Source organism: Podarcis liolepis (assembly GCF_965112155.1).
Source record: "Podarcis liolepis genome assembly, chromosome: 1".
Classification (NCBI taxonomy): domain Eukaryota; kingdom Metazoa; phylum Chordata; class Lepidosauria; order Squamata; family Lacertidae; genus Podarcis; species Podarcis liolepis.
The window spans coordinates 69167143-69185261 of NC_139554.1; the positions used below are offsets into that span (position 1 = coordinate 69167143).

General features: G+C 42.3%; 1 protein-coding gene across 6 annotated transcripts in view; it reads left to right on the forward strand.

Annotated features, from left to right (window-relative positions):
• Nucleotides 1-2148: 2148 nt before the first annotated feature.
• DENND5A (DENN domain containing 5A) overlaps nucleotides 2149-18119 on the forward strand; it is a 57408-nt gene continuing 41437 nt past the window's right edge. Inside the window, exons 1-3 of one of the 6 annotated variants that reach the window (XM_083476822.1) lie at nucleotides 2149-2649; nucleotides 16966-17037; nucleotides 17586-17695. In XM_083476822.1, coding sequence (XP_083332948.1) covers nucleotides 2520-2649; nucleotides 16966-17037; nucleotides 17586-17695 — 312 coding nt within the window. In that variant the 5' untranslated portion in view covers nucleotides 2149-2519. Of the gene's footprint in view, nucleotides 2650-16216; nucleotides 16248-16965; nucleotides 17038-17585; nucleotides 17696-18119 lie in introns of those variants that run through there. The other 5 variants (XM_083476824.1, XM_083476827.1, XM_083476826.1 and 2 more) reach the window with 5 other exon arrangements.

Below are 18119 nucleotides of genomic sequence, written 5' to 3' on the forward strand. Positions count from 1 at the left end.
TCCCCTGCCTGTATGGAGCTAGATGTGTGGTTCTTTGGATCCAGGCTAAATAAATTGAACTAAGAGTATCCTCCTAATTTCCACATTTTTTTATTGCATGTGAGCTTTTCTATGGAATACTGTATCTCTGTCTGTATTAAACACTCAGAAGGGTGATTGAAAACTCACCCCTCTTCACTCTTTTCTCCACAATACAAATATTACAAAACTTTTCGTAACATTATTGCATGTGTACCTGCATATTGAGTCAAATACATTTTGTACTTTTTTTTATGTGTGAGAAGTCTCAGGTAACCTTCAGAATGCAAATCAATGCAGTGACTGCAGAGAGTATGAAGCAATAGAATTGGCTGGGAAAGGAATGACCCAGGAGAATGTTGTGTGTAGCATTAGGTGTAAAATGGCATCTGTTCCTATTTGAAATAAGAAACATTAGAATGGTAGAGAAAAACCTGAATAACAATTGTCATGTAGAGCAAAGGCTTGAAACAATCTGCCATTCTATGACTAGTGTTCTTATATTGGAGTACTGTGAGCATTTGCTACAATAGATTTTTGACATACACATACAACACAGGATGAATATCCCAAAGTGTAGCTAATTGTGTTGAACTAATAAAGTTCTGATTTTCTACTTGTTGGGAGTTGGATGATATCCAGCTGCTGAGGCTTCTACTTAGCCCTTGGTATTTACAGCATTTTGAAGAAAGTTACATTTGAAACACTTTAATAGTTAAGGTAGCCAAATTTAAAATTCTGAAACTTTCAGTTTAAGAGCTGGGATTAGTTGTTGAGAGGATTTGCAGCAATAAAGGCTTCTGCCTCACTGCTACCAGTCTCTTAATTTACTCATCTCTCCTTGCCCGCTAGAGCAAGAAAACTCTATCCCTTGGGCTTACAAAAAGGCCTGTTTGAGTTGCAGAGCAGAAGTCTGAATCTCTGCGTTAGCATCCAGCAACATTAGCCCTTGTCCCCTTTTCTTGTTTGCTGCATTTGATTCTACTCCTCTGGTAATTACCATGGTAACTCTTTGCATCTGTTTCAGTTGACTGCTGCCAGGAGCCTCATGTACCATCTCTTTAATACTGGCCCTATGGGATACTTGGAACAAGTGCAGAATGTTCCTGCAGCAATTCAGCCAGTTTTAACACACAGCTACTGTTGAAAAAAGCGTGAAGTATATAGCAGCAGGGCACTTTAGAGTGGAGTAAGCTGGAAGCATAGTGCTCATGTGAATGCAGACTTCAGCATAGGGCTATGCATGGAACTTTGTGCCTGCCATTCTCACAACCCTGATTAGTTCCAAATGAGTTCTACATTTTAACAGCTTTTGGAGGGTCTGTTTGGAAAGCAAAATTCATTTTCAATCAGTTAATGGTAAACAGCTTCTTATGCTTCCGTTTAATTCTTTGCAGAAAACTGCTGCTTTTTGGAGGCAGGGAGGGGAAAATGTTGTTGTCCACATTATCTGCCACACTAGGTGGTATTGCCCTCCACCTGCATGCTTTGACCCCAAGCAACAAGCCTAGCTGATCTGCTGCCCACAGCTGCCCCCTGGACCTGGTCTTCCTCCTATTACTATTGGCAGATTGATGGTCTGCCGAAGCCCTGTGTACAACTCTTTTGGGGCCAGTTTCCTAACACTACCTAAATGTAGCTATGTTAAAATTAGGGTAAGAAGCATGTTTCAAATTAGATAACAATCATGTTTTTGTCTTCGCACTGTGCTCTCTCCGCGAAAAAACAATTTAGGAACAATCCCTGCTGTGGGCCAAGGAGGAGGAGGAGGAGGACAGTAATAAGAAGAATGCAAAACCTTTGGAACAATCAAGAAAAATGTGATAATAACTATAACCTCCTTTTCTGCCATGCGGCCAAACAACATGGGCACAAATCCAGGAGAATTTGTTAATAATGCTGATGCTTCTGTAGCGGGCTCCCTCTCCCTCCAGATGTGTGGTACAAAGGACGCAGGGTTTAAAAGTGAAGAAGGGCAACAACTCAAAAGGGGAGGGAGAAGCAGAGAGGCGGAAATGTCCGTTGAGAGAAAAGACTGGGCTCTAACTCTATCCGGTGCTGAGGAAAGAACCAACAGCGGGCGAGGAAATGGGCTTTATCCCCTCGCGCCGCTCCTCCCAGAGTCTTCTCAAGAAACCACACTGCAAGGAGCATCACGTCATCCTTTCTGCTCACTGCGCCTGCGCAGCATTGCGGTCCTCGCTTCTATTCCTCCCTCTCTCCCGCCTCCCCCCCCCCTTGGAAACATCTGGGAAGAGAGGAGCTGAGGGGGGAGAGCGCCCTGTTATGTGTGTTCCCTCGCCCGAGTGTCAGGCCTTGCTACCCACAATGCCATGCGGCCCTGGCCGCTCCGTCATGGAGGCAGCAGCAGGGGCCCCTGAAGCAGCCGCGTCCGCCGCAGCTGGGCGGCCAGGAGCTTCGGCAGTAGCGCCCCGGAACGCTCCCTCTCTCTGCTGCTGGGCGGCTTGAGCCGTCCCGCCTCACTGGGGGCCCCGTCCAGCATGAGCGGCGACGGCGGCAGCAGCGGCAGCGGCAGCGGCTCCTCTTCGTCCGCTCCTGGCCGCTTCGCCGACTACTTCGTGATCTGCGGGCTGGACACCGAGACTGGTCTGGAGCCGGACGAGCTCTCGGGTGAGTCAGACGGCAGCCCCGCCAGCCTCCCTCCGAGAGCCCGAGGGCTGCTCTGCCGCCCGGCGTCGACGTACTCTGCCCTCCAGGGAGGGAGGCGGCGGAGGGGAGAGGAAATCAGCCCAGCCGGGGCATCATCATCATCATTTTATTTAGGCCGGGAGGGGGGGCGCTTTTGACAGCGGCTTCACTTCAGCCCCTGCCTGGCGCGGGTGAGGGGCGACCCAGTTCGGGGCTGAGGGGTTGCCGTCGGTCCCCTTGGAGAAGCGGCTTCTTTCGCGTCTGCTGAGGCGAGAGGGGCTTCATGGATGTCGTCTTCCCTCCTTGCCAGCTCAGGAGGAGTTGCTGTGCCTGGGCTACTTGGCAGCGGCGAGGGCGGGTGGAAGCAGCCACTGCTTTGTTTTGGCAGCAACAGGACCCTCATTCTCTCCCCTCCTCCTCCTCCCTCCTCTCTGCTCCCAGAGCACTTGGCCTTCATAATAAGGAGATGTTGCATCTTGCTGTCGCTGTGGGATGCAAAAGCAGTTTTAAGGGTCATGTGGCAGCGGTTGCCACAGCAGTGGCATTAATTTCACTGCAGGGAGGTGAAATCTAGTGCACTTTATTTTTGTGTGTTGTTTACACTGTTGTTCCTTTAACCTCTTCCTGAAATGCTGCCCTGACTTCAGATTAACATCCTTCTGCCCACTTATTCCTGACAGTGGAAACTGGTACTGTATTTATTTTTGTAATCCTGCAAAATAATCGTTTAAAAGATGTGGTAGGAGGCAAAGGGGTGCTCATGGATATGGAAGAGGAGGCAAAAGAAGACACTCGGCCACGAGATGAAACCACTGGTAGCAACAATTTAGGAACCATATTTGCAGAAGTATAAGGAATGGTTGCAGGTCTAGAACTCTTGCCTTTCATTATCTTTTGGCACAACTTAATAATTTCCCCATTCAAAACCTATATAACTGGTAATTGTTGTTTAGTCGTTTAGTCGTGTCCGACTCTTTGTGACCCCATGGACCAGAGCACGCCAGGCACTCCTGTCTTCCACTGCCTCCAGCAGTTTGGTCAAACTCATGTTGATAACTTTGAGAACACTGTCCAACCATCTCGTCCTCTGTCGTCCCCTTCTCCTTGTGCCCTTCATCTTTCCCAACATCAGGGTCTTTTCCAGGGAGACTTCTCTTCTCATGAGGTGGCCAAAGTATTGGAGCCTCAGCTTCAGGATCTGTCCTTCCAGTGAGCCCTCAGGGCTGATTTCCTTAAGAATGGATAGGTTTGATCTTCTTGCAGTCCATGAGACTCTTGAGAGTCCCATAACTGCTCATACTTCATGCATATAAGGGACGCGGGTGCCTCTGTGGTCTAAATCACTGAGCCTCTTGGGTTTGCTGATCAGAAGGTTGGCAGTTCAAAACCGTGTGACGGGGTGAGCTCCTGTTGCTCTGTTCCAGCTTTTGCCAACATAGCAGTTCGAAAGCATGCCAGTGCAAGTAGATAAATAGGTACTGTTGCGGCAGGATGGTAAACAGCATTTAAGTGTGCTTTGGCTTCCATTATGGTGTCTTGTTGCGCCAGTCTTCAGTTTCAGTGTATCTGAAGAAGTGTACATGAAAGCTCATACCAAGAACAAACTTAGTTGGTCTCTAAGGTGCTACTAGACAATATTTTAATTTTTAAAATATATTTTACCAGATCAGTGTTAACTTTTTCTGTTTTGGCAGTGGTAGTAGATTGGTACATATAAACTGCTGTACAGATCTTAAAGGTAAAGGTAAAGGTACCCCTGCCCGTGCGGGCCAGTCGTGTCCGACTCTGGGGTTGCGCGCCCATCTCGCTTAAGAGGCCGGGGGCCAGCGCTGTCCGAAGACACTTCCGGGTCACTTGGCCAGCATGACAAGCTGCATCTGGCAAGCCAGCGCAGCACACGGAAACGCCGTTTACCTTCCCGCTAGTAAGCGGTCCCTATTTATCTACTTGCACCCGGGGGTGCTTTCGAACTGCTAGGTTGGCAGGCACTGGGACCAAGCAACGGGAGCGCACCCCGTCGCGGGGATTCGAACCGCCGACCTGACGATCGGCAAGTCCTAGGCGCAGAGGTTTTACCCACAGCACCACCCGCGTCCCTTGTACCGATCTTAGCATCTACTTTAATAAGGTATGTGTAATTCCTTGGAGGATTAAACTAACTGCATAATTTGTCTGTAAAATAAATGGTTGAAAATGAAGAATATTTGCATGATTGGGAGTTTATGTTTACTTCCTTGTTGTTTTTCCATATTGCCTCATAGACGTTGAGGCATAGATTTCATATAAAATGGTGAAGTATTTTGTACTAAGCTTTCCATATAGTGTGCTACTTAGTGTGAACAAAACTATGGAAATACTAATCTCTGGATTATCTGGAATAAAGTCTGGTGTGATCTTGTGTTAAGTGATATATAACATTCCATAGTATGCAGACTTATATGTCAGGAGCGTCCATGTATCCCCATATCCAATTTTTCCTTGTTATCCTGATCTGTTTCCTCCAAACTCCTAAAATTATGCTAGCCGTGGAACTTGCATAGTTTATTTCCTTCCATAGGCTGCAATGGGCAGGTGTGGCTTCCAAAATGATAAACTAGTTGTCTTATGCACTATGAGACAGTAGGGCTCTGAATAAGTTGGTGACTCTAACACACAGAGTTCCCCACAGGTTGGATTTCTTTGCTCATGTTATTTTGTTAGGAATCCCGAAGTAGAAAGAAGTATTATGTACTTCTTATTTATTTATCTAAATGATACATGCAAGATGCTAGAAGTTTCACAATATCTCATTTAACAGCTTAACAACTCTGAGTGGGAGCTCATATTATTTTTACCCTGCTACTTATTAATTTTTATTATTATTTGCTTTGGAACAGATTGAAAAATAGTGACTTACCCAAAACTATCCAGGAAGCCCACGACTGAGCTGGGATTTGAATGAACTCAGGTCATCACTCGACTCACCAAACCATGAGTCTGTTCACATATGAGGTGTTCCCCATGCAATTGCTTTAGAAGCAGGTCTACCCAGAGGGTTATGGAACCTGAAGCAGGCCTGATGTTTGGGGCCCTGCTGCTACCCTTTAAAAGGGCTTATGAACCTGTGTACAACATTGGCTGGAGCACATCAGCTGCTTCTTACCTTGGGAACAAGCAGACTTTCTGCACTTGTTCCTGTGGCATGTACAGCTGGGCACTGACTTTGAGACACATTTGTAAGGCAAAATGACATTAATAGTTGACAAGTGAAAATTTTATTACATTTACATTACAAAGTTAAAACCCAAAAGACAAAATGAGAAGTACAAAGTCAGGGATAATTTCTGCCTTTAGATGCATGCAAGGTGAATGGAAGCCTCTTGGAGGAAAGGAATGAATAGAGACCCCTGCTGTGTAAACCGAGTCAGGGTGGAATAAAGCATTGTTATTTTTTAGATGACAAAGAATTAAGCCAGATGACAAAAGTGATGTATTCTGGTCAAGCCACTATATTTTAAAGGAAAAATTTCTAAGAGTAAGTTTAGGATGAACTTCAAGTCCAAATAAATTAGGTGAGGTTATTTCCATCTTGCTTTATGCTTTTTGCAAACTATAATTGTGATGTGTGTTGTGTATTAAAGCAGTTTCAACAGTTTTCATACCTTGGTCCTTAGATTTAAAATTGACACAGCTCCTACTGCAATTCCTCTGAGATCTACAATTTGAATTTAGCAGACTTTTAAAATTTTTGTGTTTCCTGAAAGATATATTTACTGGAGTAAAAAGGGATATTGTGTAGACCTTTCTCTGCTGAATGCATTTTTAGCTATAAAGGCATCTTTGTTCTGCTGAAACAATTTGTCTAATAAGTGGCAATTGTTCAAATAAAGCACTGGTATTACAATGTAGAGAGGCGGAGGGAAGGAAAATAGGATTCCTAAATAGAAGTTATTCTTAAAAACACTAACAGTAATTTGCTGCACACTGCAGCTTTCCTCAGAGTTAAGATTGCCTTGAGCACAATCTCTCTGGATGGTATTCAACTACTTTTACTCAGAGTAGATCCATTAATTTAGTGAATATGACTAAGTTAAGTCCATTAATTTTAATGGATCTTCTCTGAGTAAAACTTTTTTTAACACTACCCATAGTTCACTGGGAAACTGACAGTTGTTGCTGGAACACTTAGCAAGGCTATAGACAAATTTACAGTGGTGCCCTGCAAGACGAATGCCTCGCAAGACGAAAAACTCGCTAGACGAAAGGGTTTTGCGGTTTTTGAGTTGCTTCGCAAGACAAATTTCCCTATGGGCTTGCTTCGCAAGATGAAAGCGTCTTGCGTTTTTTGCAAGTTTGTTTCCTTTTTCGTAACACCGTTAATACAGTTGCGACTTGACTTCGAGGAGCAACTCATAGAACGCGGTGTGGTAGCCTTTTTTGAGGTTTTTGGTGATTTTTGAAGCTTTTCCAAAACTTTTCCGACACCGTGCTTCGCAAGACGAAAAATCTGCTAGACGAAAAAACTCGCGGAACAAATTAATTTCGTCTTGCGAGGCACCACTGTATTCTAGGAAATAAATGTTGTGCTGCCTTCTAGGGTTTATTCAAGAATATAACTTACAAATGTTGGTTGTATATAATAACAGTTTTCATATATGTGATTTTATTATTATAAACTTTAAAGTGAGATCAGTTACAGTAAAGCAATGGTGCATAACCTGTGAGCTCAATTTCAGACAACCTCTGTAAGTGATCAGTTGAGACCTTCTGCAAGGGTGAACTGTCATTCATGGGAGGAGAATTTGTAATAAGGCAGAACACAGAGAACTTTTATGGGGAGAGAGCACCCAGAGCCAAACTATTCCCCTCCCTATACCCACTTGTGAGGAGCTAAATGGGTGGTGATGGGAGAGAAGGGGCTTGTGTCCCGCCTCCCACTGTGCCAACTCATTTGTCGCTATTTGGTGGCCTCTTTCTTGCTGCCTTGGGCTGTAGGGGAAGAGAAGTCAGGTTTAGGTATGGACAAAGGCCGGCAGAGTAGGTCAATACCAGTGGGTGTGAGGCAGAAAGAAGGGTGGAGGAGGCAGTCCCTGCTCAGTCACCTGCTCCTGTTGGCACAGATTGGCCTCTTGTCACTCCACCCTGAGCAGTGTTCGAAACTCCCATTGTTCTAGGCGCATTTTGCAACAGGGAATTTCATTAGCGCACACAGTTTTTGAGCTCTGGGCACAGTACTGTGGCTAAGATTTCAGATCAAAACTGCAGAGTGGAAGGAAAGGAGGGCCTTTTTCTGCCTCCCTACTTACAGCTACTCTCTGAAGACTGGAGAAGAGACCCTCTTAAGAATATTAGTGGGGTGGGCAGGGGAAGGACTAGACCATGTGAAAAATGAATATTTTAGCTGCAGTTCATTCATTTTCAGTTTTGTATTCTTGTTATTAAAAATTTGTGCCTAGACATTCCATTGTTGCACCCATAACATAGGTTTAAGGTGCCATTTAGCTCCTAGCTTTCATATCTCAGTTTCTAACACTGACCCGGAGTGAAGCAGAGACACCATGGATATCTTTTCCAAGTGAAAAGTTATCAGGTGGCCTCTTTCCTCCCTATGCTGCCCACCAAGCGAACCAGCACGTCAGAGACACCATAGATGCCTTTGCTGGGTCAATCATTTGTTTTCTCTCCACTCTTCCTGAGTGAAATGACACAGAAACTATGTGGGCCTTTCCCCACCTCCGCTTGCCAATGATATGGTGTCCTATTGGGCCTTTACTCCATGTCTGGGAATGGACTCTACTCATTAAGCAAGTCCTTTTTGTTATTTTTCTTGTTCTGTGCATGAGCTGTGTCTGCAATTAAAACTCCAGTCTCCTGCCCGGGTAACTCCCTCTTTCAATGCCTTCAGTTTCATATAAACTTAAGAACAGCCTGCTGGATCATGGCAATGTTCCATTCTAGCATCCAGTTCTCACCATGGCCAGCCAAATACTCATGAGAAACCATAACAGGACCTCAGTGCAGCAACATTCTATCACTTGTCAATCTCAGCAACTGATATTTGGAGGCTTATTGCCTCTGACACAGCTTGATGTCTTCTACTCCAGTGGCTTCCCATTCCCAACTTCTTTATCAACAACAATGTCAGCTTCTTATATACAGTTATTTTGGATATAGCAAGCTAGAAATAATAAAATAAAATTGGATTGTGATGATGATGATAAATTTATACGCCGCCCATCTGACTGGGTTGCCCCAGCTACTCTGGGCGGCTTCCAACAAATTAAAAACATTAAGCACAGTAAAACATTAAAAACATTAAACATTAAAAACGTTAAAAAGTTAGAACGTTGGGTAGAGAAAGGTCTGAGCTCTTTTCTTTTTCCCTACCCCTGATGGCCTCCAAAATGACTATTTGTTTTCAAAAGCATCTGTTGGGTTTTCAGTAGATACTTGCATGTAATGATGAACAAAAATGCTTAAACATGGATGTTCTATATCTACTGTATATCCAAACTTGACTGTGTGGCCACACCTCACCAACTTCTCCACACAAAACCTTCCAGGATTGCCAGTGTGAATTTTGGGGCAGGAGAAGCATAGCTGCAGACTTCAGTGAGCTAACTCCTGTTTTATGTGGTGTATGTGAGTAGACCACTAATGGGAGCAGTTATTTCCAAAGGCCAGTTAGCTGCAGTACATCTGCACTAAATTAAACAGATCCTAGTTCATTTCCAAATTATGTAAAGTGAAAATAGAGTTCTTAGTGACTAAACTTATTCATTGACTGGTATTAAAATTGATGGAGATGTGAAATGTGAAATGGCTTTTATTTCATAAATTCTGTAGCGATAGGGCAAGAATTTGAGGTTGAGGTTTGCAGTAGCACTTGTGAAATCCTCTGTACATGTTGCTGCCCAGTTTTCTTTCTCCCCCCGAAGAAGCTTATGCTGTTTGCCATGTTGCAGAATACCAAAGAGCTCTTTTGTTTCTTTGGGAGCTGTGCAGACGTGCTGTGGTAGCTGATATTGCAGTGAAGAATGGAGTAGCTGATGTAAGTAAGAGCAGCTGTGAAGCTTCTTTGGAGTCTGCAGGCTGATATGATAGGCTGCTTTATGACTGATGTTGTGATACCATGTTTTTGTATTTGGCTGTATATTTACAACCCTGAGTAGGAGAGCATAATTTATAAAACCTGAGTAAACAAGTCACTCCTTTGTTTCTCTAAGCAGCCTTTAAAAGTCTGTCTGTTAGCTTTACAATGTGTGTCTGCAAAACTCAAAATTGACAGCAATAATTGACTCCGCTCAATATTGAGGCAAATATTTAGATCATAGTTAACTTCAGAAATGTCTCAAGGTGTTTAAATATTATGTTATCTAATTCCACAAATGAACAATTAACTTTTAAAATTTCAGCTGTATGCATAATATTAAACTTTACCTGGTTACATCTTGTGTTACTAGCTAAATAGTAACTCATTTTGTATTTAAATATTGTGAACCCCCTGTGATCTTCAGCTCAAGGGTGGTATACACATTTAATAACAAACAAACAAACAAACAAACAAACAAACAAACAACTGCTTCCCCTGACCACTCATCAGATTTGAAAGTCTATGAAAATGTTGTTGTTTTTTATGATAGTACCTTAGGATACTCAATCTTGCCTGCAAGAGTTTGTATGGAAAAAATAATTCATATAATGCAACATTGTCAGGAATATTAATCTAACTGTACATGGCAAATTGATCATTCTGCTCAGATTTGAGGCTGTCAGACAGACAGTAGCGACTGGCAGGGCAGTGTGGGTGGGGTCATGTTGCTGTCCTATCTTCTCAATGCCATATGTTAATGTCAGTTACCAAGAGAGGGAGAAACAAGGAAGTGGGGAACTCGATGTGGGTGCAATGGCAGGAGCATCAGATTGTTCTACCACTGCACCCATGCTGCATTCCTCACTGCCTTGTGCCTCCCCTTCTTGGTAACTGTCAGTGACACATGACACAGGAAAGCCAGGTCAGCAACACTGTTTTCCCCCACAGGCCACTACTACAGGTAGATAGTGTTATTTCCTCTTCTTTTTAAAACTGTTGTGCTTTGTTCCACAAATAGGTAAGGGTAAAGGGATCCTTGACTGTTAAAGTCCAGTCACAGATGACTCTGGGGTTGCAGCGCTCATCTCGCTTTACTGGCTGAGGGGGCTGGCGTTTGTCTGCAGACAGCTTCCGGGTCATGTGGCCAGCATGACTAAGACGCTTCTGGCGAACCAGAGCAGCGCACGGAAACGCCATTTACCTTCCCGCCAGAGTGGTACCTATTTCTCTACTTGCACTTTGACCTGCTTTCAAACTGCTAGGTTAGCAGGAGCAGGGACTGAACAATGGGAGCTCACCCCATTGCGGGGATTCGAACCGCCGACCTTCTGATCAGCAAGCCCTAGGCTGTGGTTTAGACCACAGTGCCACCCGCGTCCCATGTTCCACAAATAGGCCACAGTTATTTGCAAAGTTATTTGCAAAGTTGTCATTTAGGGTCAATTGCTTCCTTTCCAAGATATATGGCTACTTGGTAATACCTTGCATTATTTTGCGCTTTACATATTAAAAATTGAAATATTTTAAATAAATTAGATAGGATATTGGCCTAAAAACATGAATTGTATTCGTCTCCCTACATTTGCTGATCCTTGAAGTAATTTAGTTCTTTTTTATTATTATTCACGAACTTAATCAAATTGCCAAAAGTTATTGCTTTATCCTCAGGCATAAATCATAAAATGGGAGAAACTGCCCAATTGAGTCCAGATTATGGTATATATTTAACTGCCCTGTGCTGCCTTAGGAAATTGAATGTTGCTAGAATTCAGCATCTTACCAGTTAATAAGAGATGAAAGCTAAAATGGGGTACTGCCATTACTAAACATTTTAACAGTATACAAACCCTCTGGACTGCATGCACAAGTCATGGGAAGGGGAAGGTGTGGGAATACTGAGGATGCAATAGAAAAAGTTACAAGAGGGAAGTGCAGAAAAGATGATGAGGCTATGGTGGTCAAGACAAACAAAACCCCACAATGGAAGATATAGGAGTTTGGTGGGGGTTTTTTACACATTCAGAAGTGGGTAGATGCTTGATTGCAGTTAGTGAAAAGTAGGTAAGTCAAACTCATGGAATAAATTAGTCACAATTTGATGCACAGGTATGTTAGGTATGTGGAACCTGTGGCCCTCCAGACTCCAGCTCTTATTCTTGTTGTTGTTGTAATAATTATATCCCACCTTTCCTCCAAGGAACTCAATGTGGCATACATGGTTCTCCCTTTCTCTATTTTATCCATATAACAACATAGTGAGTTAGGTTAGTCCGTGGCCAATTGCTATGAATAGCCTTATCCAGATATTCAGTTGAATGTTTGAGGAAGTGTGGGTTGCTGTCCCCGCTCATTTCCTTCTGAACTTTTGGACATTTAGTGTGCAGGACTGGTGGCATAAGTGGGGCTGCACTGCTGACCTAGCTTCCCAACACTGCACATTGCTGTCAGTTACCAAGAGGGAAACTGCCACTGCACCTGTGCCTATCCCAAGCTTCCTGCTGCCTTATCCCTCCCCTTCCCTGTAACCAACAGAAATGTGCAGCATTGGGAAACCAGGTCAGCAATGTACCCCTACCTGTGGTGCCACTCCATTCACTACTGGATTCTGCATGTGATTGAGTACTTAGAATCCCCCTACTGACTATTAGCAAATGCATGAAGGCTGGGTGTAGAGGCAGTCAAGGCATACATAGGGACATTAGGAGCAGCATGGTCCACACACCCTTTAGGAGCTGGGGCTCTCATGCATTTGACTGAATATCTGAATAGGGTTATTTGAGGCTAATAAAGTTAAACGCATACTAATGCTTTGTTAAATTTTGAAAAACTCTTGAGTGTTTTCATCCAACTTGTAAGACTCATGAATGTGGTGGCAGTAGTAGGTTATTTTTAGGTGTACTTCACCCTCCCCTCTAGCATCAGACAACCTCCCAGTTTGCTCCACCTTCCCACCCTACACTCTTGTCTTCTGTGTGCAGTTACCCCCCTCTCTGCCCAGCAGTGAAGAGTCCTCAAGATGGTATCAGATGTTCAGAACATCTAGTTTGATGCCTTGTTCAGGATAATCGCTTTCTACAGGAACCAAAGAAGCTGTCATTAGTAGCAGAGCAAGGTGCAAGCATAAAGAAGTAGAGCAGGGCTTCCTGTTATTTCTCTCTTGGCTGCTGGCCTAAAACTTGCTGCTAATGACAAGTTCACTAACAAATTAGCTTGTCTTGTTAATTGGTATCATCTCACTCAGTAATGGGGTTAAGAAGTAATTGGTCACTCTTGAAACTTTTTGTGTGTGGGAGAGAAGAATGTTTTTGATAGGCAGAAATTGCATAAACATTGCCAGTATTTATAGTGTGTGTTCGGAAACCCAAGCTTGGCTTTTTAGTTCAATGTTGCTACCAGTTTGATTTTGAAAACAAGACTTAATCAGCTGTATACTGAAAGACTAACTTGGATCAATAATTGTCTGCTTTACAGATAGCTTAATACAGAAACAATTAGATGACAGAAGGTTGGATGATATATTTCTTTTTATTGCTATTTTACGTAGATTGAATTTATTGGGAGTCAGTGGATAGATAAAGATCATGCTTATTTAAGGTCATTGTTGTGTGAGCTAGCAACTTTTATTGCATCTTCATGTGTTTATAACTGTATTTTCCTAAAAATGTGCTGTTAGTGCATTAGTGAGGAAAAGGGGGAACTGATACATTTCCTCTCAAATCGTCCTTCAGGCATTGTTCTAACTAGCTGGGCTTGAGCCTTTTTATGCAAATCCAAATCTTACACAAGTTAGTTGGAAGAGTAAGTTTACCATGGTCAAACAGATGTTTTGGTTCTCTGAACGCTTCTGTCACCTTTATTATCTGCCCTTTTTATTTTATTTATTTGAAGTACTGTAGATTGCTATTATGGTGTAAGTTTAACATTAGAGATTAAACAATGTACTAATAAAACTCAATTCTCTGGGTGTGTGTCTAAATGTAGTTAAGACAGCAGTATCTATATGCGAGAGGGAGGTATTGACAGGCTTAGGGGAGCCCTAAGGTTTGCCTACAAAAAAGATAGGTGAGTGTGATTTCCATGGGTTCCTTACAAAGTACATTGGTACCTCGGGTTAAGAACTTAATTCATTATGGAGGTCCGTTCTTAACCTGAAACTGTTCTTAACCTGAAGCACCACTTTAGCTATTGGGGCCTCCCGCTGCTGCTGCGCTGCCGGAGCACGATTTCTGTTCTCATCCTGAAGCAAAGTTCTTAACACGAGGTACTATTTCTGGGTTAGCAGAGTCTGTAACTTGAAGCGTATGTAACCCGAGGTACCACTGTAAATAATTTGGCTGGTCTGCTGAGTCCAAACTTCCCTTAAGTCCTCGCAGCACCTGCTGCCACCAGATGCTTACCATGGGGTGTCAGCTACGTGCTGCTGTTCTTGATCGTGGATATCACACAATATTGATTCCCCCCCCTACACAATGATACTGTTGTTGTCTAGTAAAACAGGGTTACCAGGAAAAATATACAAAGTTGCCAACCCCCCCCCCCAAGTTATTTCTCTGGCATTTCACATATACATAGCTACACATTCACCTCTTTCTCACAGCATCTTACAGCGATCTGGAGATAATTTTGAGGCTGCAAAGGGGGTTGAAGGAGACTTGAGAGGAAGTTCCATTACACACATGGAAGTCCATTGTGACAGTGGAACTGCAGTGCTGGATGCAACCTGTAGAGCCCCTTTATTGGGTGAAGCAATTGCCCACTACTAGCACTCATGGCTGGCAGGCAACAAACAAGCAAACAAGATTCTTTTCACTTCTCCCCTCCTTAAAAAAGAATCATTCAAAACTAAGTTAGCTCAGTGCAATAGGGCAGGCTCTTCTAGGAACTGCTCTGCATTATTCTGTTATTCTCCCACCCCCAATAGTTGGCACTGGATTGGTAACGTTGGATCAATCCATCAACTTCTGATGGATCATTTAGAAGGATTGAGTGTGGCAACACTTTCACTGCCCGTGTGCCAGTATCCATACTCAGCAGCGTTGCATCTCAACGCAGCTCCTTCCTTGGAAGTGTCTTTGGGGTTGAAGGTACATTAGGCAATAAACACTCATGGACGCCATAAAGATTCAGTGAAGTGTAGAAGTTTACTTGATTGGCATAAAACCATAATGTTACATAAAAACATTAAGACATTAAGACATAAAGACACTGCTGTGGTCAAGGCATGCTTAGAGTCCACCAAGAGTCCAAAACACTCTCTCTGCTACTCTCACCGCAACACGCAAGCAAGAGACTCACAACAAGATACACAGAACTCTTGTTGTCAGTACTTCTTGTAACACTGTGCATGGCTAAAGAACAGTTCCCACAGAAAACGTCCTTGCATAGACAAAACAATCTCAGCCTTCTGCTGTTTCTTGAAACTTTTTCCCTGTTCTTCTCTGTTTCTGGAACAAATTATTCTCTCTCACACAGAGATATCCAACAGGTAAGCCCAGCATTATTCCTATATGTGAGCTACCTGGTGTGCCTAGTTGAGGCTGCAAGATGGAATGTAACACATTTGTATTTCATCCTTCTTTCAGGAATCTTTGTGGTGTATAGGGGGTTACACATTTCATCTCTAAACCTTTTACTTTTCCAAACATTTTATAAAATAGACCTCACTGTGCGTGTTCTGTATTGTCATGAATCTCAACTCCAATGTTGACAACATTTTTTGTAGAATGAGTGTGCCCTAAAGAGTAAACACTAAAGTATAATCTGGAATCATTTTCCATTGATGAGTAGAACACAGTGAAATCAGCTTCTTTTGCCATTTAATTACTGTGTATTTGAGAATAAATGAAGTATTGAAATGGCTTCCCCCATCTCATTTTGCAGGTGGTGATGAAAGCTTTGCGTTTATTTGAATCATGTTAATTCATGTAATTTTGGTTTATTGTTATAGCAGCTGTCACCCTCTACATGCTCATTTTCCTATTCATTTGATGAAGGTTTATTTTTGGAGTAACCCCCCCTTCTTTATTTAGAAAGCATTTATATCTGCATGAAGTGTAGTGAGAGAAGTACTGCCATTAAAAGCTATTCGGCCATTGCTCATAGTCCTTAGGTTTATTAAATACTCTGTAGTAAACTACTTGATTAAGATTCTCAAATGGCATTTGAGGCTGCTATTAGTTTTGAATTTGAAATCTTCATTGCACAGCAGCATACCTTTCTGATTATCAGATGCTGGAAGCAACCAAGGATTGCTCAAAACAATATAGAAGTTTTGAACATGGGTGAGGAATCCTTTCCAGACAAAGGACTGTGTTCTCTTCTGGACAACCTCTTGAGGGCCATGCCAGTGGTAGGCAAGGTCAGATGCAAACGTGGATGAGGCAATAAATGTAAATTGTACCTTTATACCGTAGGCTAGTTTCTACACTCTCACACCACTCTCTGACCATTCTCTGTCTTTCATCCAAGGAAGCAAGAGGCTTTCAGTTCAAGGAAGCATTCTAACCAGGTAAAAGTACTTGGAATGTAAAGCAGAGCCAATGGGGGGGGGGGATTGCATTGGCGAGAGACGATGTCACCTTGGTAGAGTTCAGGGGCCCGGAGGGGCCTGGAAGTAGAGAATGTAGCTTTAATAGGTTTGTGGTATGATGTAGCATAGCAAATTTGACCATTTTGTTTGACCTTTAGCACAGTAAAATTCTTGGTGTTCGGAGCGTTAATAGTATACTTGCAAGTTATTCATCTTTTGACTTACATTATTTTTGCATGGAATGGCAACTTTTAAAAGGAGCCTCATCTTGAATTCTGGGGAAAGCTCTACCAAGAAGATGATCCCACAAGAAGCTGGCACTTGTCTTTTCTTGTTTGAAATTATACTTTGAGCACAAAACCATCACAGTTCCTCCAGAAACAGTATATCCATATCAACTAACCAATTCCAATTCCTGTTTCTCTTAAAGGATCTATTTGAACCTGTTCCTTTTACGAAATATGAATGTTTATTTAGGTGACTGACCTTGATGTTTCTCATTTGCTGCTCAGAGGTCTGTTGCTATCCAGTTTGAAAAGGGATTTTTAATGTAACGCTTCTTTGATATCCTGAATGCATTTGGAAAATATGGAGATAGACCTGTTGAGTGAAATTATTTTTGAAGGAGATTTATAGTTATAATAAGAGTTAACACTTACTTAATCATAATACAGTGTTCTTTTTATTTGTTATATAGCATTATGCCAGTATATACAGGCCTCTAAAGCCCAAGATGGTGGTAGCCGTTTCATTTCAAGTTCAGCAGAAGGTAAAACAAAAACACAGGGAAAACTGATCAAAACTTTTTCATACAGATATTTCTCTTCTAGTATTTCTGTCCCTTGACCATTTTGTGCCTTCTAGCTTTCCCTTCTCAGCTGATTTCTCTAACAGATGATGGATTCTAGGTATAAATACATAACAAAGCTATTAACATTGATCTTGTATGCACTAAAATTTGCTTAACTTTAGCATCTGTTACCTATGTGTGCATTTCCTGGATTACTTTTAAAATGGGGTTTGGTTTTGGTGAACAAATAAACATGCTCATGATTAACTTTTGAAATAAATGAAGCAAATAAAATAATTTGGGCTGAACCTATTTAAGAAAAGGCACACATAGTTAATTGTATGTAAGATACAACCAATATTATAACCTCATTTTGCTTACTTTCTTGCTAACCACTACTTTCCATTTCCTGTTTCTCTTTAAGGAACTATTTGAACCTGTTCCTTTTACTACTCAGTTTGCTTTCTGGCATCTACAAAAAAAACCCTTGAAGTGAAACTATTTTGATTCTTGTATTCATTTTTCAGGCGAAAATTTTGAACAAACTCCATTAAGACGCACATTCAAGTCCAAAGTTCTTGCTCGTTATCCAGAAAATGTTGAATGGAATCCTTTTGATCAGGATGCAGTGGGAATGGTTGGTTCTTAATTTTCTTTGTTGCACTTGCACTAATGGTCTGGTGCTATAATATTCATATTTGTATGTTGGATCAGGATGCATACATTTATGTAGATTAGCTTCTAGAAAGTTTGTTCTCATTCAGAAATCAGGCCAAATTATGAAGACTTAGCTAAGAGCAACTTTTATTCCAACTTTAGCATAGCCTAGAATAGCCACTCTCAGTACGGAGCCTATCAGGTGTTATTCAGTTCCAGCTCCCATGAGCTCCAGCTAGCATAGCCAATGAATAGGGATGATGGGAGTTGGAGTCCAGCAACATCTGGATAACACTAAGCTTGGGAAGACTGACCTACAATGTGGCTGATTGGGAGACACACTTACACATGCACATGAATTCACAGAGAGATTAAGAAGGGACAGGAAATGGACTACTTAAAGT